Source organism: Melozone crissalis, unplaced genomic scaffold, assembly GCF_028551555.1.
Source record: "Melozone crissalis strain CALT ecotype California unplaced genomic scaffold, PUWL_Pcris_2 ptg000295l_1, whole genome shotgun sequence".
Classification (NCBI taxonomy): Eukaryota; Metazoa; Chordata; class Aves; order Passeriformes; family Passerellidae; genus Melozone; species Melozone crissalis.
In genome coordinates, this window is record NW_026536047.1 from 141,273 (window position 1) to 164,975 (window position 23,703).

General features: G+C 53.8%; 1 protein-coding gene across 1 annotated transcript in view; it reads left to right on the forward strand.

Annotated features, from left to right (window-relative positions):
- PEBP4 (phosphatidylethanolamine binding protein 4) overlaps positions 1-23,703 on the forward strand; it is a 92,368-nt gene that overhangs the window by 39,930 nt on the left and 28,735 nt on the right. Inside the window, exon 4 of the mRNA XM_054294676.1 lies at positions 4,471-4,569. Within this exon, the coding sequence (XP_054150651.1) occupies positions 4,471-4,569 (99 nt within the window). The remainder of the gene's footprint in view (positions 1-4,470; positions 4,570-23,703) is intronic.

Here is a 23,703-nt window from a genome sequence, read left to right on the forward strand (position 1 = left end):
AGGCTGCAGCTCCCAGGGAGGTGAAAGGTTTTTTGGCTCAGATACCATCACAACCTGCCCATGATTTCCATGATTTCCTTCAGCACCGAGGGAAATTCCTTAGGAGCTGTCAAGGTGGCAATGGGGCAGCTGGAAATTTCACCTCATCCCTTGAGAGGTGAGGGGCTGGTGCAGGGAACATCCTGTGCTGTGGATGGGGTGAGCTGGGAGGATCCAGACTGGATCCATCCAAACCTGTTCCTTCCCATGCTGGGAAGCAGGCACTGGGGCTTGGCCCAGTTTTGGGATGGAATTCCTACAGCAAAGCTTGGGCACCATCCATCTCCCCTCCACAGAATAAAGCCCATTTTAATCCATTTTTCCTCCATGCCCTGGATAAAGCGATGCCAATGGGACGGGCACACCAACACGGCCACCCCTGGGCTCACCCAGCTCCATGCCCAGCCCAAGTTGGGGATCCCTGGCAGGGCAGAGCTGAAAACCCCCGAGCCCTGCATGTGTGCCGCTTCCATGTGCGCTGGTTTCCAAGGAAACCGCTCGCTCTACATGTGTGTCACTTAACACCCTATTTGCTTTCATTTGGATAAGTCTTTAATTCCCGAGCAGCCCCGGCTCGGCGGGATCTGTTGAGCTCCGTGTGTATCCTCAGCGCACAAAATCCCTCTCCTGCCTCTTGGAAAAGTCGCTGCCTGCTCGGAGCGACTTCCCTAAACCTGTGCCTAATTGGAGCAGCTAATGCTTTCTGCAGGAATAACTGGATATTTTGCTGCTGCTTCCCCCTCTAGAAACAATTAGCAGGGAAATGCAGGGCTCTTGTCACCTGCCACCAGCTCTGCTGCTCCAGCTTGGTGGCAGGTGGAGGAGCAGGGTGACGACGCTCCTTCCCAGGGGTGTGGGGGCAAAGCTGGGCGGTGCAGGTGTGGGTTTGAGTGCTTGGGAAGGCAGCAGCTCCTGTGAATGGTTAAATGTTGATTTTAAAGTGTCCTGGGGTGAGGAAGAAGGGGAGGGTGGCCATGGAAGGGTGACCCAGTTGGTGTCACACATCAGCCTGGAGAGGAGAAGGATCCAGGAGAGCTCAGAGCCCCTTCCAGAGCCTGAAGGGGCTCCAGGAGAGCTGGAGAGGGGCTGGGGACAAGGGATGGAGGGACAGGACACAGGGAATGGCTTCAAACTGGGAAAAGTGAGATTGGGGTGGGATTTTTGGAAGGAATGAGGGAGGGGAGGGGCTGGGATGGAATTCCAGAGGAGCTGTGGCTGCCCCTGGATCCCTGGAAGTGCCCAAGGGAGAAGAGAAAGCTCCAGGGAGAGCTCAGAGCCCATTCCAGAGCCTGAAGGGGCTCCAGGACAGCTGGAGAGGGGCTGGGGACAAGGGTGGAGGGACAGGACACAGGGAATGGCTCCCACTGCCACAGAGATGGGATATCGGGAAGGAATTCCTGGCCAGGAGGACGGGAAAGGGCTGGGATGGAATCACCAGAGCAGCTGTGGCTGCCCCTGGATCCCTGGAAGCGTCCAAGGCCAGGTTGGAACAACCTGGGACAGGGGAAGGTGTCCCTACCCAGGGGATGGAACTGGATGGAATTCAAGTTCTCTTCCAAACCAAACCATTCCAAACCATTCCGCGATCCCATGACACCGATAGGACACACTGAGTGCTGCACTCCAGCAGCTCCTTCATGGCTTGGGCCAAGCAGAAATGAGCAACAAACCTTTGGGGGTGTTTTTCTTCCCCAAATTTTCATTCAAAGTGGCTTTTTCTTCCCTCTCGCCCTTCCTCCCTTCCCTTTGCACAGTGAGATGCCTCCTGTTCCTGTGCACCGGAGGAATTTTCTGATCTAAAGCCACTTTCCTCCTCTCCCAAAATCCCTGGGGGTGGCTCATGCTTGTAAAGCCGAGCAGCTCCCGTGTCACTCGGGGCTGGCTCCCGTCTGCAGCCCTGACAGCAGCTAATGCTGTTAGCCCGTGTAGAGGAGGGATTTCAGCATCGAAAACCCCCAAAATCACCACACTCGGGCTGCTCTGCTGCTTGCCGGCAGTCCAAAACCATCCCCCGGTGTTTGGGGTGCCTGGCATGGCCCTGGGATGTCACACAGGGGGTTTTGGGGTGGCTTTGGGGGCTGCCGCAGCCTCGGAGCGGCGCAGGATGAGCAGCCTGGATTAACTCGGCTCGGGGAGGGCTTTGCTATCTTTAGGTGGAAGGTGAGGGATTGTGGCTCTTAGGGTGGCCGGCAGGTGAGGAGAGAGAAAAATCCCCCGGGGCCAGCCCTGCCAGGGCTCTGACCCCAGCTCCTGTCCCCAGCGGGGTCTGCCCTGCCGGCCCCGGCCGCGTGCGCCGTCACCTTTCTAGGCCACAATCTGTCCCCAATTCCAAGCCTGCTGTTAGCTCCACTTGCACTCTATTCTCGTGTTTGCTGTTATTTTTTAACACTTTTTTTTTCTCCTCCCTGTTTTTTTTTTCCTTTTTTTTTAATAATTTTTTTTTTTTTTTTTTTGCATAAAAACACTATCCTCTCCCCAGAGCCTGCCTGGAGCGAAGGCATGGTCTGTACAACTGCAATTATTTCGAAGAACAGATGGAGTGAGGAGCAGAAAGTCTGTTAATAGTAATAGAAATGCTACATGTTAACCTGGACAGCACACGATGACAGTCCCATGACTACACGTTCTGTTCCCACCAGCTGGGCTCCGAGCGGAGCCGAGAGATTCAGAAACGCCGAGCTCGGCTCCGCACCCTCCCCAAAGTTAGAGCTCAAATTCCTTCACACTTCCAGCGTAGGGTTTTTGGGTTGTCGGGCTTCTTCTCCCCCTCCCCTCCTCCTCCTCCTTGCTATTAAGCGCTGATTTTGGCGCTGTTAAGGAATTTTGCTGCTTTTTTTTTTGGTTTTTTTCCCTCTCAGCCGGCTGCAGCTGGGAGCGTGGTGGGGATGGTGGTGGCGGCTCAGCCTCGAGGTCCTGACCTTCAGCCTCACGTGGTGATGCCAGCACAGCCCCTTTCCCATGCTCACATCTGCAGCCTTGGTGTAATTCCCCCACCCTGGGTGATGCCAGGCTGGGATCTGTGGAGCAGGGCACTCGTCACTCCCGGGCGAGGCACTTTGAGGGAGTTTGGGATTTTCTCTGCAACTGTTGCCTGCTAAATGGGTTGAAATCTGCATTTTCTGGTTAAAAGTGGTGCTGTCTGTGCTCTTCAAGAGGTTTATATGAGATGTGTGGGATGCCAAGGGATGCCTCGAGGTCCTGACCTTCAGCCTCACGTGGTGATGCCAGCACAGCCCCTTTCCCATGCTCACATCTGCAGCCTTGGTGTAATTCCCCAACCTTGGATGATGCCAGGCTGGAGTTTGTGGGGTAGGGCAGTGGCACTCCTGGCTGGGGTGGTTTGAGGGAGTTTGGGATTTTCTCTGCAACTGTTGCCTGCTAAATGGGTTGAAATCTGCATTTTCTGGTTAAAAGTGGTGCTGTCTGTGCTCTTCAAGAGGTTTATATGAGACGTGTGGGATGTCAAGGGAGGGAGGCACAGGTTATGGCAACACCTCAGGGGGTTTTTGCCTCTTTACCCCAACCAGAGGTTGGGAAACAGCAAAAATATTGAGTCAGGCCCAGGAACCTCACTGTGCAAATCCCTGCCAGGTCTCGCAGGGCAGCCACAGAGCTCCAGCCAATTCCAGTGGGAATTGCAGGGCTGAATCCCAGGGCTGTTGGTGACAGCCCAGCCCCCGGGGCGGCTGGAGCAGAGCCTGGCTCCCTGACAGACGCACCTGGAGCTTTTATTCGGATATAGATCCCTTAATCTGCCTGCCTGTGGGATAATCTGGTGCCTGAGGTCCTGCCAAATCCCTGGAGATCAGCAGGTTTTCCTTTCAGAGGTCACTCGCAAGCCAGCTCCATCCTCAGCAGACCAAAATATCCACGTGGGCTCCGTGCTGGCGGCACCTTTGGGTGCTGGGTACCCTCAGTGAGGACCTGGGCTGGGCTCTCAGGGTTTCCTGGGGGCTAAACCAGTGTTATCCAAAAATCCCAGCTCTCCTTGCCCAATTCCATCACCCAGGAGTGGTACCTGACCCTCAGGTGCTGCTCGTTGCAGCATCCCAGGAACACCTTTTGGTTATTTTGAGATGTTTGGGCAGAGTTTGGCTCCCCACAGCCACTCCCACGGAGGATGGGGTACCCAGCTTGTCCCCAACCAAATCTGGATCCCAAAAATACCAGAGTGGCTGCAATCCTGTGCCTCAGGGGGATGTGGTGGGAAGCAGAGGGAATTCTCCTTTGGAGGAGGCAGAACCTACATTGTTCCTTCGGAAAGATTTGGGATTAAATCATCCCCAAGTGATTTTTGGCTTCCCCTGGTGCCCATTCCTCGCTCACCTCTGGGGTGATACCACCAGAGCTGGGGAAGAGTGGAAAAATGTGGATTTGGGGGCTTTTTGCTGTCACCCCATGACCACAGCATCCCCCTCTCCTCTCTTGCAGAACAAGAAATACGTCCTGGTGATGGTGGACCCCGACGCTCCCAACAGAGAGAACCCCCGGCTCCGCTTCTGGAGGCACTGGCTGGTCACCGACATCCAGGTGAGTCCATGGGGGCCATTCCCAACACCCAGGGAGGGCTGGGATCCCATGGGATGCAAACTCCTCGTGGGATCACTCCCAAGCATCCAGAAAGGGCTGGGATCCCATGGGATGCAAACTCCTCCTGGAGAAACCCCGGAGGGGAGGACGAGTGTTTGCCAGAGAAATGTAAATGGTGCTGGGCGTGTAGGTAGGGAAGTGCTTCCTCAGGCTATAAAGAGCCAGGCTGGTCCAAAAATATTGCTGCTTGGGTTTTTGGAGGTTTTTTTTTTCCCCTCCTTCTCCTAAGGAAATGCTGGAAAAAAAGCCCAAAAAACACTTTGCCAACTCGCCACCACCGGTTTTCTCTGCGGAGACAGCGCGTCCTTCCAAACAGCTCCTGCTGCTGGTTGAGTTTTGGGCTTAAAAAAGTGGGTTTGGTGAAAATCTCAGTTAGTTTTCTAGTTTTTGGGGGTTTTTATTAAAAATTGTTTGAATTCAGTGAGAAAACAAAGGGGGAAGTGAGTTTGGAATGAATTGTGGCACTTCCCAGTGCTGTGTCCATGGGATGAGTCCTTCTCCCTGTCCCAGTGTGTCATGGTTTTGCTTCCAGAAATATCTTGGAAAAGCAGTTTTTTCCCCTTCCTGCTTGTTTTTATGTCTTCAAAAAATGAGATGTTGCAGCCCTAAATCAATCTAACTGATAATCTGGGTACTAAAGCCTAATTAAGATATCAATTAATTTGCAGCATGCATTTAACAAGAAATATCGCGTTGTTCTCCTCTATTATTCTCTGAAATTACTGCTGAGGGCTCTTTGTACAGATACCTTAATTAGACTTTTTATTGTTAATGGGCATATTAAGCAAATTAAAACAGGATATTAATACTTTCCATGAATTCCATAATTGGCTGAAAAATAGGAAGCATCGGGAATAATTGCAGGAATTTGTGTACAGGGCTTGGGGTTTTTTTTTTCATGTTGTTTTGTGTTTTTATCCTTCACAGAAACCCTTCTGCATTTCTAACAACAGGGTCCTGAAAGTCTCTCATTAATTTTAATATTTACCAAACGCAAAGGAGCCCAAGCTCCTGTGTTTCCTTCTGTACACAGATCCTTCGGAGCCGTTCCCTCTTGCTAATTATTGTGGTTTTCCTTTTTTTTTTTTGGAGTGTAAAATCCTTTAAGCAAAGAAGGAAAATGTGAGATTCAAACCTCCAGCAAAAATGGAAGGTGGGATTTTTTTCCCCTGGTGTTTGGGTGATGCCATTTGTGATCTCTAAGGTCAAAAATTCTGTGTTAGGCCATGAAAGAGGGCAGGAAAAAGGAGATTTTTGGGAAGGAAAAGGGTTTGTCCCTATCTGCCAGGGATGGGGTGGATCCAAGCCCCAGCAATTCCTTAAGCTTTCTTATCACGAGATAAATACATTTATAAATATAAACACACATATCCGAACAGGGATTTGGCCTCGGTGCTCTTGATGGTCCCTTCCAACGTGAGATATTCACTGACTCCATGCAATATTCTATATAAAACCTAGATATTGATATGATCCCTATAATGATGGGATAAATATATCCCCTCCATCTCCCGTGGGTGTGTGTATGTGTATCTCTCCTCTACACACACAGAAACGCTTTTAAATCCCCCAAATCCCACAAATGCCCAATAAACCACAAAAAATCGTCCGCTATCCCATGAGGACACCGGGACCAAACCCCCTCAGCTCGGTGCCCGTGGCTGGGGGTGCAGTGCGGGGGTCCTGGCGTGTCTGGGAGGAGTTTTCCCGGTCCCCCAGCCCCAAATCCGGGTGCGGAGCCGGCGGGCTCAGCCACATGGTGTCTCGTTGAAATGCAGATCCTTGGGGGGATATGGAAGTCTTGGCTCCGAGGAGCTTCAGCTGACAGCCTTATTTGCACACTGGCTCTAAAATAACCGTGTAGGCTTTACATGACACCTTCTGTTGCTTTGGTGCAGAGAGGGGCTTGCAAGTGCCTTTCTCTGGGAGGGATGGGGCGGCCGGTGCCGTGCCGGGGGGCTGGAGGAGCCCCCGCGCCCGCCGGTGCCCCGGTGTCACCCCAGCGTCGCCCAGTGTCACCCCAGTGTCGCCCAGTGTCACCCCAGCGTCGCCCAGTGTCACCCAACATTGCCCAGTGTCACCCCGTGTCATCCCAGTATCACCCAGTGTCACCCCAACATTGTCCAGTGTCACCCCAGCGTCGCCCAGTGTCACCCCAGTGTCGCCCAGCATGATCCCAGTATCACCCAGTGTCACCCCAGTGTCGCCCAGCGTCACCCCAGCATTGCCCAGTGTCACCCCAGCATCGCCCAGTGTCACCCCAGCATCCGCCCAGTGTCACCCCAGCGTCACCCAGTGTCACCCCAACATTGCCCAGTGTCACCCCAGTATCACCCAGTGTCACCCCAGCATCGCCCAGTGTCACCCCAGTGTTGCCCAGTGTCACCCCAGCGTCGCCCAGTGTCACCCCAGCGTCACCCAGCATCACCCCAGCATTGCCCAGTGTTACCCAGCATGATCCCAATATCACCCAGTGTCACCCCAGTATCACTCTGTCACCTCAGCATTGCCCAGTGTCACCCCAGTGTCGCCCAGTGTCACCCCAGTGTCGCCCAGTGTCACCCCAGCATCGCCCAGTGTCACCCCAGCACTGAGCCAGCATCACCCCAGTATCACCCAGTGTCTCTCCAGTGTGCCCAGTAGTGCTTGGTACCACCCCAGTATCACCCCAGTATCACCCAGTGTCTCTCCAGTATCACCCAGCAGTGCTTGGATACCACCCCAGTATCACCTCAGTGGTGCCCAGCACCACGAGGGTATCACCCCAGCATCACCCAGCATGGCCCAACATCACTCCAGCATCACCCAGCATCCCTTGGGTATCACCTCAATACCACCCAGCATCACTTGGGCATCCCCCCAGCATCACCCCAGTATCACCCAGCATCACCTGGGTATTGCCCTGGCTTTGCCCCAACATCCCCCAGGAATCACTTGGGCGTCACCCCAGCCTCCTCCCAGCATCACTTGGATATTGTACCAGCATCACCCCAGCATCTCTTGGGTATCAGCCCTGGCATCCCTTTGGTACCACCCTGGCATCCCTTTGGTATCACCTTGGCATCTCTTGAGTATCAGCCCAGCACCCCTTGGGTGCCACCCCAGCATGCCTTGAGTGTCACCCCAGTGTCCCTTGGATACTACCCCAGCATCCCTTGGGTGCCACCCCAGCATCCCTTGGGTACCACCCTGGCATCCCTTGGGTACCACCCTGGCATCCCTTGGGTATCAGCCCAGCATCTTTTGGGTACCACTCTGGCATCCCTTGGGTGTCACCCCAGCATCCCTTGCATACAACCCCAGCATCTCTTGGATATCACTCTGGCATCCCTTTGGTACCACCCTGGCATTCCTTGGGTACCACCCAGCGTCCCTTGGGTGCCACCCCGGCATCCCTTGGGTACCACCCTGGCATCCTTTGGGTACCACCTCACCATCCCTTGGGTGCCACCCCAGCCTCCCCCAGCATCCCTTGTGTATCGCCCTGGCATCCCTCTGGCATCACCCAGGCTTTGCCATCCCCCAGTTTGGAGGCAAGCAGCTCCAGCAGCACCAAATGCCACTTCTGGGTGCTGCAGTACTTTGGCACACCACCAGCTTTGGGGTTTGGCTCGGGATTTGCTCTCCCAGGTGGGTTTTTGGGATGGAACCATCCCATCCCCTGGGCGCCGCTCGCCGTTCCTTATCAGCCGCTGCTCCGTCGCCGCTCTGATTGTCAAACACGAGAGATGCTTTCACTCCTATTCAAAATAATTTAAATAAAAATGTTGCTACAAAGTGGAATAATATCTTTTGATGAATGTTTTTAAAGCCCTTTAGGTTTTCATGGTAATTTGCAGTGTAAAATTATTTAGAGATAAGAGCCAAATTAGCTCTTATAGGCGGAGGTCGATATGTCCCGTTATCCATGGAAGCAGTGTTTAAATATAATCAGCCTTTACTCTAATGCAGCATAATTGTTCATTTGAAATAGCTTTTTTTTCTCTCTTTTTTTTTTTTTTTACTCCATTCAATGAGTCATTAAAATATTCAAAGGATAATGCAGTGAATTGGAAATGAATTTATCACATTATCCTGTACATACTGTAGAGCATCAGGTAACCAGGCAGAGTCAGAACCAGTTTACAGCGAATCCCCGGTAAACAAGGTTTTCCATTTTGTATTCAGTGGGGAAAGAAAAAGAAGGGAGAAAATACTGCCCTTCAAATGGAAAGCTTTCCATCTTTATTCCCCCTCCTCGGGGAGGAGGAAGGGGGAGGGCGAGAGCAGCGAATTTGTACTCCACTAAAGCCTCGCCGCTTTAACTTTATTTTTATCAAAATATGTTTGTAACAGAAAGTCGTTATGGAAACGGGTTCTGCCAGCCGGGAGAAATCCTGCGCCAGGATGGAACCGAGCGGGACCCGCCGGGCTCTGCCGCCACCAGCACCGCCTGGATAGGCCCTGAACCCTTCCCAGGGCAGGGCACTGGGGAAACTGAGGCACGGAGCTGCTCTGGGGTGGCACGGGGGAAGTGCATCCAATGGTTTTGATGGAGAACCATCCCCACCCATGGCTCACCCCGGCCTTCCCCGCACTGTGGGTGCAGCTCCAGCCCCTCCTGCGGCTTTGTAGGGAAATGGGGATGCCAGGGACGGGCACTGGCGCATTTGGGTGGCACCGCTGTCCCCAGAGGTGCTGGCAGCGCCGCTGGCCTTGCCCACCGTGTGTTCCCCGGTGGTGGCCGCGCTGTCACCGCGCATGGCGGCGCCGCTGATAAACAGGCTCCGGGTTGCAAGTGTCACCATAGAAACAGGTGCTGTCTTAAGCAAACAAGGGCTTTATTAACCTTAAAAATTATGGGGTTTTTGCACGAGGGAAGGATGGAAGCGGAGCTGCAGGGCGCAGGCTGCCCGCCCGTGCCCGTGGCCCTGTCCCCTGGCTCTGTCCCCATCCCAAAGGGGCGTGTGCTCTGCGGGAAACTTTTCCTCTGTAGCACATGGAACTGAGCTCCAGCTTCTCCAGAGTGCTGGATTTATCAAAAATCAGAGAGATATCAAAAATCAGAGAGAGTTAATTGCTGGCTGCTGCCGTTCCAGCTCCTCAGCTGCTGGGTGAAGAGTTGTAGGGACACCTTGGGGACACTTTTGCTGAGCACTCGTGATCCAGGTGCATTCACCATCCCAGCAGGAGAAAAAAGTCAGGGCAAGGAATGATTTTAATCATTAATTGGTGCTGGAGGGGGGGAAATATCAGCTTTTGGGTACCCTGCAGACAGGGGGTTGCACATTTTGGAGGTGCTGGGGCAGTTTTCCTTGGCTGTGCCATGCAGCATCCATGGTTCCCATGGATCCCTGGAATTGTGAGATCTCTGATCCCCACCTCCCTGGGGGGGAGAAGGTGCAGATGTAGGAGTTGGTGCCCTGCTATTGTTCCTCCTCGCTGGAGCCCTCTCGACTCTGCTTTTTGGTGATGGAACCGAGGGTTTGAAAGGGAAAGAACAGAGGGAAATGTTGGTTTAATTGATGACTTGGCTCCTCAGAATACTCAGTTCCCTGGTGTGAGTTTCTGTCGCTGCTCGTTAATGAAGCTTTTATTAATAAAAGAAATTAAAGGGAAAAAAAAAAACCAACAGAAAGTAAGTAAAGAGAGTGCAGCTCAGGGGGAAGTTTTCTTTGCTCTCCAAGCTCCTATGGAAGGAATTCTTCCCTGTCAGGGTGGTGAGGCCCTGGGATGGATTTCCCAGAGAAGCTGTGGCTGCCCCTGCATCCCTGGAAGTGTCCAAGGCCAGGTTGGACAGGATTTGGAGCAACCTGGGACAGTGGGAGGTGTCCCTGCCCATGGAACTGGATGAGATTTCAGGTCCCTTCCCGCCCAAACCACTCTTGATTTCATGAATTTCCCATCGTGAGAGGTGTTTGAAAGGAGATTCTGTGGCAGCAATGAGGTTGTGGGCTGGCAGGGACCAGTTTCTTCTCCCATGTATCAAATGACAGGACAGAAGTTGTGCCAGGAGAGGTTTAGGTTGGATTTTGGGAAGAATTTTGCCCTGGGAAGGCTGTCCAGCCCAGGGCAGTGTGGTGTGAGTATTCAGCAGGGATTTTAAAGCCATGTGGATGTGGCACTTGGGGATATGGTTTGGGGCTGGCCCTGGCAGCATTGGGGGATTGGACTCGATGATCTCAGAGGGCTTTTTTAACCCAAACAATTCCATAATTCCATGATTCCATCAGCGCCGGGGTGCTCTGTCCAGAGGGAAATTCTGTCCTGGGGATGCTGAGGGTTGATTCCTGCAAATCCCAGCATTCCCACCCCACAGGAGCTGCTGGCTCAGCTGCCCTGCTCAGCTTTGTGCTCACCTGGAGTGTAATTAACACTGCCAGCTAATTGCACTCGCAAAGCCCCTGAGAGAGCTGGCACTGAGCAATTCCCACTGGCACAGCAGGAGCTGGAAGCTCTGCTGAATTTTGGGAATGGCCATCCCAGCAGTGGCTCTGATGAATTTTGGAAATGGCCATCCCAACAATGGCTCTGCTGAATTTTGGGAATGGCCATCCCAGCAATGATTCTGCTGAATTTTGGGAATGGCCATCCCAGCCGTGGCTCTGCTGAATTTTGGGAATGGCCATCCCACAGCAGGGCCAGGGAGTATGGAGAGTGTTGCTTGCACCCTTTGGGGAGTAGGAAAAAGGGGGAAAAGACCCCAAAATCTCCCTTCCTTCTGGTAGGGCTGGCCTGGGACAGCAGCCATGGCTTTGCTCCCAGCTCATCCCTCGGGAATTCTGCTCCCTCCTCAGCACAAAGGTGCCTTTTAGGATAATTACATGGATCCCTGATGAATGGGGCGTTAACGAGGCTCCCAGATTTATCCACACCCCAACCTTGTCCTGACCCTGCCATTCCCTAGGGATGGATTCAGGGTGAAGCCACAGCACCTGCCAGGTTTTGGGGTTATTTGGGATTTTTCCACATTGTCCAGGAGCTGCTCCCTTTGCTCCGTGGCCACAGCAAGGATCGTTATCCACATGGGAATTCAGTTTTTTTTCCCCTCATGCTTCTGTTTCATTTAACATGCAGAGGCTACTAATTTGTCACAATTCAATAAAGCCAAGGTTACAAACACCCTGGCTGCTGTTTATTTAAACGATGGTTTGTTAATTAGCTCCTCATAACGAGGAGAGAATAAATCAGATAAAACCTACCAAAAAAAAAAAACGGCAGGGAGAGATTTTGCAGATTAATTTCATTTTCCAGCTGAGGTATTCCTGGCAGCCAAGCTCCCACTTCCATCCCAAGCTGCTTCCCTGTGCGGGTGCAGGTGTGCGAGGCCTTGGGATGATTCTTGGCCTTGCTTAGTAGGGGTACAAAAAGGACTTTTCTGGCTCTTTTCTGGATTTTTTTTGTGGCTTTTTGTGGCTCTTTTTTGTGGTTCTTTTCTGGCTCTTTTATGGCTTTTTTGTGACTTTCTTCTGGCTCTTTTCTAGCTCTTTTCTGGCTCTTTTCTAGCTCTCTTGTGGCTCTTTTTTGGCTCTTTTATGGCTTTTCTCTGGTTCTTTTCTGGTTCTTTTCTGGCTCTTTTGTGGCTCTTTTCTGGCTCTTTCCTGGCTTTTTTCTGGTTCTTTTCTAGCTCTCCTGTGGCTCTTTTTTGGCTCTTTTATGGCTCTTCTCTTGTTCTTTTCTGGTTCTTTTCTGGCTCTTTTCTGACTCTTTTATGGCTCTTTTATGGCTCTTTTATGGCTCTTCTCTGGTTCTTTTCTGGTTATTTTCTGGTTATTTTCTGGCTCTTTTCTAGCTCTTTTGTGGCTCTTTTGTGGCTCTTTTCTGGCTTTTTTGTGGCTATTTTCTGGCTCTTTTCTGCTGTTGGTTTCTATCCCTCTAACATGGTCACGGTGGGGAGTGACCCTCTGCCCTTTCTGTTTAATCTGAGGAAGTTTGGGATGGGATCAAAACTAATATCCTGAATAAGCTGATGCAGTTGGGAGTTCAGGGAAGGTTTATCTTATCCATCACCATCAGCAGCGCCGAGCTCCGACCCCGTCGCTGGCTCCTGTCACCAACCCGTCCCACCAGCACGGGAAAATTCCATTTACAGCCTGCAAATCCTGTCCTGGGGATGGGGATTCCTTACAAACTCCCGCCTGTGTCGCCTATTTGGGGACACTTGTGAGCATCCAGGGAGCTCAGGAGCATCCTGGTGGCCGGAGGAGAGCGCTGGGCGTACCTTGAGGAGGAGACACTGATCAATGATTAATCGGGCATGTGTGGTTGTGTGGGAGCGATTTGTGTTGGAGGAGGGAAACTCCTACAGCACCCCGGTCATGAATCATTTGAAGAGCAAATTTGTGCAGTTACCAAGGGAACGGAAGAAAGGAAGGGACTTCCCTTGCCGAAATGACTCGCGCTCTGATGCGGCTGAGAAAATCGCTCCAAAAAAAAAAAAAAAAAAAAAAAAAAAACGGGAAAGGGAAAGGGGAAAAAAAAAAAAAAAGAGTCGAAGCTGTGACTAAGCAGCAGAAGTTATGTAAAGTGCTCGCTGGGAAGTGCAGGGGAGGGACAGCACATCCTGCCGCTGCCCACGGCGGTGGCGGGGGGCGGCCGCCGGCCCCTTCTCGCCTCCCCGGGGAGCGGGGGCGAAGCCGCGGCTGGGCCGGGCTCAGGCAGAGCTTGCGAGGGCTGGGGGAGAGCCCCGGTGTCCCCCTGGAGCGGGGCAGTGTCGCCAGGCTGGGACCGCCACGCGTGTGCCACCCTCGGTGTCACCCTCCGTCACTGTCCCCCAGAGAGTGTCCTGCCCCCTTTGGCAGTTTTGGGGTGCTCGGGGTGCTGGGTGTGTGGATTTGGGATTTTCCTTAGGGGATGGGAGGATGTGGGAAGCGATGTTTACATGGGGCTCATGGTGATAACCTTGCCATGGTCAATTTGTCACAGTCAGGACTGGAGCAGTGGTTGAGAGTGAGATCCAACCTTGGTGTCATCCTCTGTCGCTGTCCCCAGGGAGTGTCCTGCCCGCCTGGGCAGTTTTGGGGTGCTTGGGGTGCTGGGTGTGTGGATTTGGGATTTTGCATAGGGAATGGGAGGATGTGGGAAGCGATGTTTGCTGGGGCTCTCGGTGGTGGCCAATTTGTCAGGTCTCAGTCAGGACTGGAGCGGCGGCCTAGGGTGGGATCCACCCTCGGTGTCACCCTCTGTCGCTGTGCCCAGGCAGTGCCCTGGGCAAGGGGGGCAGTTTTGGGGTGCTCGGGACCCCTCATCCAGCTGGGTGCGTGGAGCTGGGGTTTTCCTTAAGGAATGGGAGGATGTGGGAAGCGATGTTTGACGGGGTTCATGGTGATGACCTCGTGGTGGCCAATTTGTCACAGTCAGGACTGGAGCGGTGGTCGAGGGTGGGATCCACCCTTGGCGTCACCCTCTGTCACTGTCCCCCAGAGAGTGTCCTGCCCCCTTTGGCAGTTTTGGGGTGCTCGGGGTGCTGGGTGTGTGGATTTGGGATTTTGCATAGGGAATGGGAGGATGTGGGAAGCGATGTTTGCATGGGGCTCCTTGCGGTGGCCAATTTGTCACATCTCAGTCAAGACTGGAGCAGCGGTCGAGGGTGGGATCCACCCTCGGTGTCACCCTCTGTCACTGTCCTACCCCTCTGGGCGGTTTTGGGGTGCTTGGGGCCCCTCTTTCACCTGGGTGCATGGATTTGGGATTTTCCATAGGGAATGGATGTGGAAAGCGATGTTTGCATGGGGCTCACAGTGATGACCTCGTGGTGACCAATTTGTCGCATCTCAGTCAGGACTGGAGCGGTGGCCGAGGGTGGGATCCTCTGCAAGGGCCAAATACTCATTTTGGGGGCTCAACACGCAAACTGAACGATGCTCACTCAAATTTGAGGATGCTCAGCCAAATCCTCATTTGGGGGCTCAGCACCCAAATTTAATGACGCTCACCCAAATTTGAGGATGCTCAGCCAAATACTCGTTTGGGGGTTCAGCACCCAAATTTAACGGTGCTCACCCAAATTTGAGGATGCTCGGCCAAATACTCATTTTGGGGCTCAACATCCAAATTTGAGGATGCTCGGCCAAATAACTCATTTTGGGGGGCTCAGCACCCAAATTTAATGGTGCTCACCCAAATTTGAGGATGCTCAGCCAAAGGGCACCAAAGCACCAACCTCCCCTCCAGGGCAGGGGATGCGCGGGGCACCTCCAAACCCCAGGAATGCGCTTTTCCCTGGGAGAAAATAAAGTTCCCCTGGGGCTGTGCGAGGCAGAGCAGCGAAGGCTGCGGCAGCGCAGAGATCCGCAGCAGCAGCGGCGGCATCGCCGGAAAGATGCTTGGGATCTTTCCAGCTTCCGCCCGGGAGCCCCCGAGCCCGGCGGGGAGCCGCGATCGCTCCCGAAAAGGGAATGCAGAGGCAGCTGCACGGTGAAGGAAAACCCTGTGCCTGCCCTCCCCTGGTGCCACAGACACCCGGTGTCTGAGCGATTAGTCACCGCCGAGGCTTCCCTCCTCCACAGCAGAGCCTGTCCCCCCACACAGGGAGCCAGCGGAATGCTTAATTGGAGTTCCTCACACCTACCCGGGGGTAGCCTGAAACTGAAGTGACAGCGCCGAGAGAAGCGCTGGAGTCAGACCCCGGAGCTGCGGGTTGCTATGGAGTCCCCGGGTTTGGGTTTCAGGAGGAAAGGAAGGGAATTGTGGGGATGGGTGTAGGGGTGGTGGTTCCATGGGATGGGGAAGGTGCAGGGCTCGTCCCTGAGGGGTTCGGCTCCTTGAGGGGATGCTCGGCCCCAAAAAGGTGTTTTGTGACCCGTAAATGTGTCGGGATGTGGGATTGATGGGAAGCTGTGTCAGGCTGCTGAATCCTGGGGATGGCAGGGCAGGGAAGCTCATCCCTGAATCCTGGGCATGGAAAGGGGCAGGGAAACTTATCTCTGAATTCTGGGGATGGAAAGGGGTAGGGAAACTTATCTCTGAATTCTGGGGATGGAAAGGGGCAGGGAAATTTATCCCTAAAGTCTGTGTAGGGCAGGGAAACTTATCCCTGAATTCTGGGGATAGCAGGGCAGGGAAGCTCATCCCTGAATCCTGGGGATGGCAGGGCAGGGAAGCTCATCCTTGAATGCTGGGCATGGAAAGGGGTAGGGAAACTTATCTCTGAATTCTGAGTATGGTAAGGGGCAGGGAAGCTCATCCCTGAATTCTGGGTATGGCTGGAGTCAGACCCCGCAGCTGCGGGTTGCTATGGAGTCCCCGGATTTGGGTTTTAGGAGGAAAGGAAGGGAATTGTGGGGATGGGTGTAGGGGTGGTGGTCCCGGGGGATGGGGAAGGTGCTGGGCTCGTCCATGTGCTCCTTGAGGGGATGCTCGGCCCCAAAAAGGTGTTTTGTGACCCGTAAATGTGTCGGGATTTGGGATTGATGGGAAGCTGTGTCAGGCTTCTGAATCCTGGGGATGGCAGGGCAGGGAAGCTCATCCCTGAATCCTGGGCATGGAAAGGGGCAGGGAAACTTATCTCTGAATTCTGGGGATGGTAAGGGGCAGGGAAGCTCATTCCTGAATTCTGGGTATGGAAAGGGGCAGGGAAATTTATCCCTGAATTCTGGGGATGGAAAGGGGTAGGGAAACTTATCTCTGAATTCTGAGTATGGTAAGGGGCAGGGAAGCTCATCCCTGAATTCTGGGTATGGCAGGGTAGGGAAACTTATCCCTGAATGCTGTGTGGGGCAGGGAAGCTCATCTCTGAATCCTGGGTATGGGAAAGGCTAGGGAAACTCATCCCTGAATCCTGGGGAATGGATTGGGTTAGGAAAGCTCAACCCTGAATTCTGGGGATGGAAAGGGGTAGGAAAGCTCATCCCTGAATTCTGTGTAGAGCAGAGGTAGGGAAGCTCATCCCTGAATCCTGGGGAATGGAATGGGTCAGGGAAACTTATCCCTGAATCCTGGGAATGGAAAGGGGCAGAGAAACTCATCCCTGAATCCTGGGGATAGCAGGGCAGGGAAACTTGTCCCTGAATTCTGTGGATGGAAAGGGGTAGGGAAACGTTTCCCTGAATTATGGGTATGGCAAGGGGCAGGGAAGCTCACTGGACATGAAAAGGGTCGGGGAAACTTGTCCCTGAATCCTAGGGATGGGAAGGGATAGGGAAACTGATCCCTGAATTCTGTGGATGGAAAGGGGTAGGGAAATTTATCGCTGATTTCTGGGTATGGCAGGGCAGGGAAATCTACCTCTGAATCCTGTGTGGGGCAGCGAAGCTCATCCCTGAATCCTGGGCATGGAAAGGGTCAGGGAAACTTATCCCTGAATCCTGTGTCGGGCAGGGAAACTCATCCCTGAATTCTGAATATGGAAAGGGTCAGGGAAACTTGTCCCTGAATCCTAGGGATGGAAAGGGGTAGGGAAACTGATCCCTGACTTCTGTGGATGGAAAGGGGTAAAGAAATTTATCCCTGATTTCTGGGCATAGAAAGGGGCAGGGAAACTTATCCTTGAATTCTGTGGATGGAAAGAGGCAGGGAAGCTCATCCCTGAATCCTGGGGGTGGAAATGGGTAGGGCAACTTATCCCTGAATCCTGTGTAGGGCAGGGAAACTCATCCCTGAATTCTGGGTATGGAAAGGGGTAGGAAAGCTCATCCCTGAATCCTGGGGATGGAAAGGGGTAGGAAATCAGATCCCTGAATCTCGTGTGTGGGAAGGGGTAAGAAAACTCATTCCTTCATTCTGCAGTGTGGGAATGGGTCAGGGAAGCTCATCCCTGAATCCTGGGAATGGAGCGGGGCAGAAAGCTCCTCTGTGCCTTCCATGCACGAGGAAAAGGGCAGGAAAGCTGATCCCTGCACCCCATGCTCGGGAAGGGGTAGGAAAACTCCTTCCTTCACTCTGCAGTCTGGGAAGAGGGTAGGAAAGCTGATCCCTGCACCCCATGCTCGGGAAGGAGTAGGAAAACTCCTTCCTTCACTCTGCAGTCTGGGAAGGGGGCAGGGATCCCTGCATCCTGTGGGGAGGAGGAGGTTGGGAAGCTCAGCATGGCTGGGAGCATCCCACGGGATCCGGGCAAGGCTTTTCCTTCCCAATGAACTTTGGAACTCTCAGAGGCATCAGGAAAGTCCCTGGTGACCGAGTCCTGGGGTTGGGATGTCTGTCCTGGGGTTGGGATGTCTGTCCCAGGCTGGGATATCTGTCCCAGGGGTGGCAGGACAGTCCCCACACAGCCTGGGTCTGGAGGAGGCAGCAGGGCTGGAGTTGAACCAAGGGATTCATTTTCCTGCCTGGAATTCCCAGTGAGGATTTTAAACCCTTTAAAACCCTTTAAACCCTTTAAATCCTTTAAAACCAGTTCCTCCTCCCAGCAGGGCCAAGCACCACAGTCTGGTTTGATCAGCCAAGGGGACAGAGCAGCACTGGGACCCCCCTAAATGTCCCATCCTCCTCTCGTGGCAGCCCGTCACTTAATCTTCCTCCAAAATATGTTTGGCTTCAACTTCCAGGTGGTTTTTTAATTTAAAATGTGGAGAGTGTGGTCCCAAAACCTGAGTCCCCCTCAGTGCCCCTCACCTGGGGGAGCCTGGATGTTTGCCTTCCCTCAGGAGAGGGAAATTACAGCTTCATTCCCATCAGGAACAACTCCTTTTCCTCAACACAGAGCAGGAAAACAGGATATCGTTTGTGGTTTCATGAAAAAGTCATCTTCTTCTTTTTTTTTTTTTTATTCTCGTCACTTTAGGTTCTATTTAAAATTTGGGTATTCTGAGATGGAAAGTTATTTCAAAAGGGCAAAAACACGTCAAGCTCCAGAAAATGGTGAAATCAGCTCCATGGTGGCTTTTTTTTTTAATTTTTTAATGTTTTTTTTTGGAAACACAGTTCTCCCCCAAACTCCCCCAGTGCAGGATCCTGCATTCGTCCCAGTGCTGCTCAAGGAGCATCCTGGTACCAAAATGCTATTTTTCACCCCAATCTCTTACCCAGTTGATGGTCTGGGTGTATTCCTGAGGGATTTTAGTCCCTCTGGAGTAAAATCATTTTTCATCCCAATCTCTCTCCCCATTCTCTCACCCCAGTTTCTCACCCAGCTGATGCTCTGGGTGTATTCCTAAGGGATTTTAATCCCTCTGGAGTAAAATAATTTTTCATCCCAGTCTCTTAGCCCAATCTCTCACCCAGCTGATGGTCTGGGTGTATTCCTGAGGGAAATAATTTTTCATCCCAATTTCTCACCCAGCTGATGCTCTGGGTGTGTTCCTGAGGGATTTTAATCCCTCTGGAGTAAAATCACTTTTCACCCCAATCTCTCACCCCAATCTCTCACCCAGCTGATGTTCTGGGTGTATTCCTGAGGGATTTTCCTCCCTTTAGAGCCTTGAACCCGACCCCAAACCCGCGGGGGTGGCGAGGCACGATCGCTGCAGCCCCATCGATCCGGCTAAAGGGCCCCTCATCGATAAGGCATCGACTCTCACCGGGCATTCCCACCTTAAAAAGATCATCGAGAAGCGAGAGTTTTCGCTTCGCACTGATTAATTAGTGCCTTGTAAAGGGCTGGGGAAGGAGGTGGCCGGTAAAAGCGAGAACAATTAAATCCTCAATGCCCCGACGCCTCCGAGCCCTCCCCGCCACATCGATCTCCCCCAGCCGCCTCTGGGGTGGGCAGAACCGGGGTCGTATCCCCCAGGAACGGGGGGAAAATGACTTTTCCCGGCTTGGGAAGTGCTGCTGGCTCCCGATGCAGGAGCAGCGGCCGGCTCAGAGCTGGGTTCGTTCAGCGAGAGGGATGGAACAAGGTAGGAGAGCGAGGGAAAACCCTCGGCTGGCTTCCCTTGATGAACTGAGCTAATTTCTCTCTTAATGGTTAGCTGCGGAGCTGAATGTGAGGCTTTCCTCCTGCACAGCAAACCCTCTCCCACACACAGACAAATAGGCTGAATATTTAATTGGAATTCCTCACACCTACAGGGTAAAGCCTTGTCAGTAGAAATAGAGCCCATCGCCAGCTGGCATCCCCGCACGCCACCCACCTTCGCTCGGAAAAAGAAATCCCTCCCCGTCCTCCCCTCTTTCCCACACACCCACAGCACCCCCCGGCCACGCAGGAGCTGCCCCAGCTCCCGGGATCCCTGCCTGGCATGGGGATGCCCGGGCAGCCCCCAGGTCCTGCCAGGGGGAAAATTCCAGCTGCTCATCCTCTGCTGGGTGCTGCCGTGCCCCAAGGAGCCCCCCATGGAAAGTGGGGACCCCAGGGCAGGGCTGGGCTGGTGGCAGGGGATGGGGAGCACCAGAGCAGCCCCGTGGGGGTGCCCCAAGGAAAGTGGGGACCTCCAGGGCTGGGCAGGGCTTGTGGCAGGGGATGGGGAGCATCAGAGGGCACTGCCGGGCTGTCCTCCCCTCTTTCCCACTCACCCACAGCAGCCCCGGCCACGCTGGAGCTGCCCCAGCTCCCGGGATCCCTGCCTGGCATGGGGATGCCCGGGCAGCACCCAGGTCCTGCCAGGAGAAGGTTCTGGTGTTTTCCCCTGCCTGGCACTGCCCTGGTCAGAGCAGCCCCGTGGCAGAGCCCCCCATGGAAAGTGGGGGCCCCAGGGCAGGGCCAGGCAGGTGGCAGGGGATGGGGAGCACCAGAGCAGCCGCAAGGAGCCCCCCAGGGAAAGTGGGGACCCCAGGGCAGGATGGGGAGCCCCAGAGGGCACTGCCGGGCTGTCCTCCCCTCTTTCCCACACACCCACAGCACCCCCCGGCCGCGCAGGAGCTGCCCCAGCTCCCGGGATCCCTCCCTGGCATGGGGATGCCCGGGCAGCCCCCAGGTCCTGCCAGGAGAAAATTCCAGCTGCTCGTTCCCTCCCGGGTGCTGCCCTGGCCAGAGCAGCCCCATGGAGCCCCCCATGGAAAGCGGGGACCCCGGGGCTGGGCAGGGCTGGTGGCAGGGGATGGGGAGCACCAGAGGGCACTGCTGGGTTGTCCCTCTGTGCCTTCCCTGCCAGCCCAGAGTGCTAAAAGAAGCAAATCCCAGCCCTGGGGAGCACGGAGAGGATGGTGGCTGGATGGGGATGTGGAGTCCCCTGTTTGCCAGCCCTGGGGTGGTAAAAGCACAGCTTTCACCGCCCAAAATGACTTTGCTTCCTGTCCCCGTGCTGTCCTGGCTGCTGTGGGATGTGATCCATGTGGGAGCACTGCCATGGAGTGCAGGACCTGCAGGTTCCCCTTTTGGGGCAGGTTCTGGGGTCTCGCTTGGGGCTGCAGGTGTGGGTGACCCAGCCCAGAGGAATCCTGATTTCAGATTTTCCAGGGATGGATGAAGGGGGAGGAGGAAGGAGCCACCACATGTCCCCTCCTGTGCCAGCAGGGACCACCCAGAACCAGGCAGAGCATGGTTGTACTGTCCCCATGGTGGCACTGTCCCTGTGGTTGTACTGTCCCATGGTGACACAGCAGAGCCAGACCCTCCCCTCATCTCTGGGCAGGTCAGGGATGGGGCTGTGTGCTCCCAGCTGGATGCACAGCCCAGGCCTACAGGATCTGGGGTGGGATGATGGCAGTGCAGGGACAGGGATGCTCCATCCTGATCCTTCCTGATCCTTGGGATCACCAGGATGGAGGAGCTGCTGGGGACAGGGATGTTCCATCCTTATCCTTCCTGGACCTTGGGATCACCAGGATGGAGAAGCTGCAGGAATGGTTGTGGTGTCCTGGCCCTGCCCCTTCCCACCTCCATCCCATGGGGCAGTTCTGGCTCCAGAGCATCCCTGGGCAGGAGCTGGGTTTGCTCCTCTTTTGAGGGATGTGGAACATCCTGAAGGAGCAGGAAGGCATTGGGTGATGACCCCTGGGACACTCAGGCACCACATTCTCTCTTTTGTGCTCTGGACTGTGCTTGGGAGAGCAGCACTTGCATCCCACTCCCCTCCCCAAATTCCCTCTGCTTTCCCCAAGAACTGCTCTTTTCTCATCCCCCTCTTTTCCTTTCCTGCTCCTCTTCCCTCTCTCCTTCTCGTACCTCTCTCATCCCAGGTTTCAAAGACCCCCTCCCATCCATCCCCTGCAGGGACCTGCCACCATCTGTGGTTTTTCTTTTCCCTTTTATTTTTCCCCCTCTTTTTAAAGTTTCCCGTGTCTTTGTCTTAACGAGCCAGGTTAAATATTCTGTAATCGGTGTAATAATACACCTGGACCCGCTCAGAGATATCTGCCTTTTGTACTGCGACAGGACATTAATAGTAATTATTCTGCTTTGTAATTGGAGCTTTAAATACTAATTCAAACAGCCAGAGGAAAACCAATTAGTGCTAATTTATCTCTATGTGTTTTGGAGAGCCTGTGTCTGTCATACTGTGAAGAAATAGGTTGGTAATTAGTACAGTTGGGTGGTAGATAGAAGTAATTATCAGATTCTTTCATGTTCTTTAAAGGAAGAGGGGGAAAAAAAAAAAAAGAAAAAACTCTAAAGGCTGCATGACTCTACCTTTCCGAGGAAGTTTGAACCTCGAAGGAAGGGCCCAGCCAGCGCCGGCTCCACGCAACGTTCCCCATGCTCCTGCACGGATCTGTGGGCACCTGGAGAGAGATTGAGCATGGATATGGGGGGTATGGGCATGGACTGGGCACCCACGGCCTCGTGGGGCGCTTTGGGGTGGCCTTGGAGTGACACAGCAGTGACAAAGTGGCAGGAGGAGCTGCACCCTCGGGATGGACAGCGGGATGGTCCTGGGGATGAACCCAGGGAAGGGAACAGAGCTGGGAAGGGGTTGGAGCCCCAGGAGAGGCTGAGGGAGCTGGGCAGGGGCTCAGCCTGGAGCAAAGGAGGCTCAGGGGGCCCCTGTGGCTCTGCCCAGCTCCTGCCAGGAGGGCACAGGGACAGGAGCAGAGGGAACGGCCTCAGGCTGGGCCAGGGCAGCTCAGGGTGGGCACAGCAGGAATTTCCCCATGGAAAGGGGGCTCAGGGCAGGCTCAGGGTGGGCACAGCAGGAATTTCCCCATGGAAAGGGGGCTCAGGGATTGGAACTGCCCAGGGAGGGTTGGAGTGCCCATCCCTGGAGGGGTCACCTGGAGGTGGCACTCAGTGACAAGGTGGGGATTGGGCACAAGTTGGACTCAGTGATCTTGGAGGGCTTTTCCGAGTGGAACAATTCCATGATTCTGCAATTCTATGGCCTCTGCTTTTGAGCTGTGACCTCTGCATGTGGATCCAGCTGCATTTATTTGAGCCATAACTCCTGTTTGTGATTCCTACCCTGCACTTTTGGGCCAGGCCCCACATTTATGGAGCCAGCCCTGGGCATTCAGAATCCTTCAATCCCAGAATGGTTTGGGTTGGAAGGGACCTTAAATCCCATCCCATCCCACTCCTGCCATGGGCAGGGACACTTCCCACCATCCCAGGATGCTCCAGCCTGGCCTTGGGCACTGCCAGGAATGGAGCAGCCACAGCTCCCTGGGAATTCCATCCCAGGGCCTCCCAGGGAAAATTCCTTCCATAAATCTGAGCTAAATTTCCTCTCTTTCCATTTGAATCCACTATTCCTTGTCCTGGCACTAAAATTCCAGATGAAAAGTCCATCTCCCTCTTCCTTGGAGCCCCTTCAGACCCCCTGGAATGTGCTGGGAGGCAGCAAAGTTGCTATTGGAGGCAGATCCTCTGTGTTTGAGCCATTTCTCACAAATGTCAGCCACACCTCGTGCTTTTGAGCCAGACCTTGAGCATTTAGGGGAATATTTATGGTCCAACAGCCCTGGTGCCCCTCACTTGTGTCCCCACCAGCTCTTCCCAGCTTTCCCATGGTTTCCCAGGAGGGAGCAGCAGGTTCCTTGAGGACACCCAGGCCTGTCACACGCTGCTCTTTTTATTTTTCCACTTCTTGGATGAGAAGATCGCGAGGTTTGAGGATTTATTTGTGGTTACTTCAATCTCCCCCCTCCGCCCAAGTTGTGCTATTAAAAAAATAAATAATTCATGGAGTAGTTGTTCCCCCCATCAGGAATTCTGGCCGAGCCAGACCAGGAGTGCAGCAGGATCTGCAGGAATTCATTAATGGCCCATTCTGTGTTTCCTTTCCCCTTTAAAACCCCAGTGGAGTTACCTTGGTAATAATAAAGTGCATGATTCCA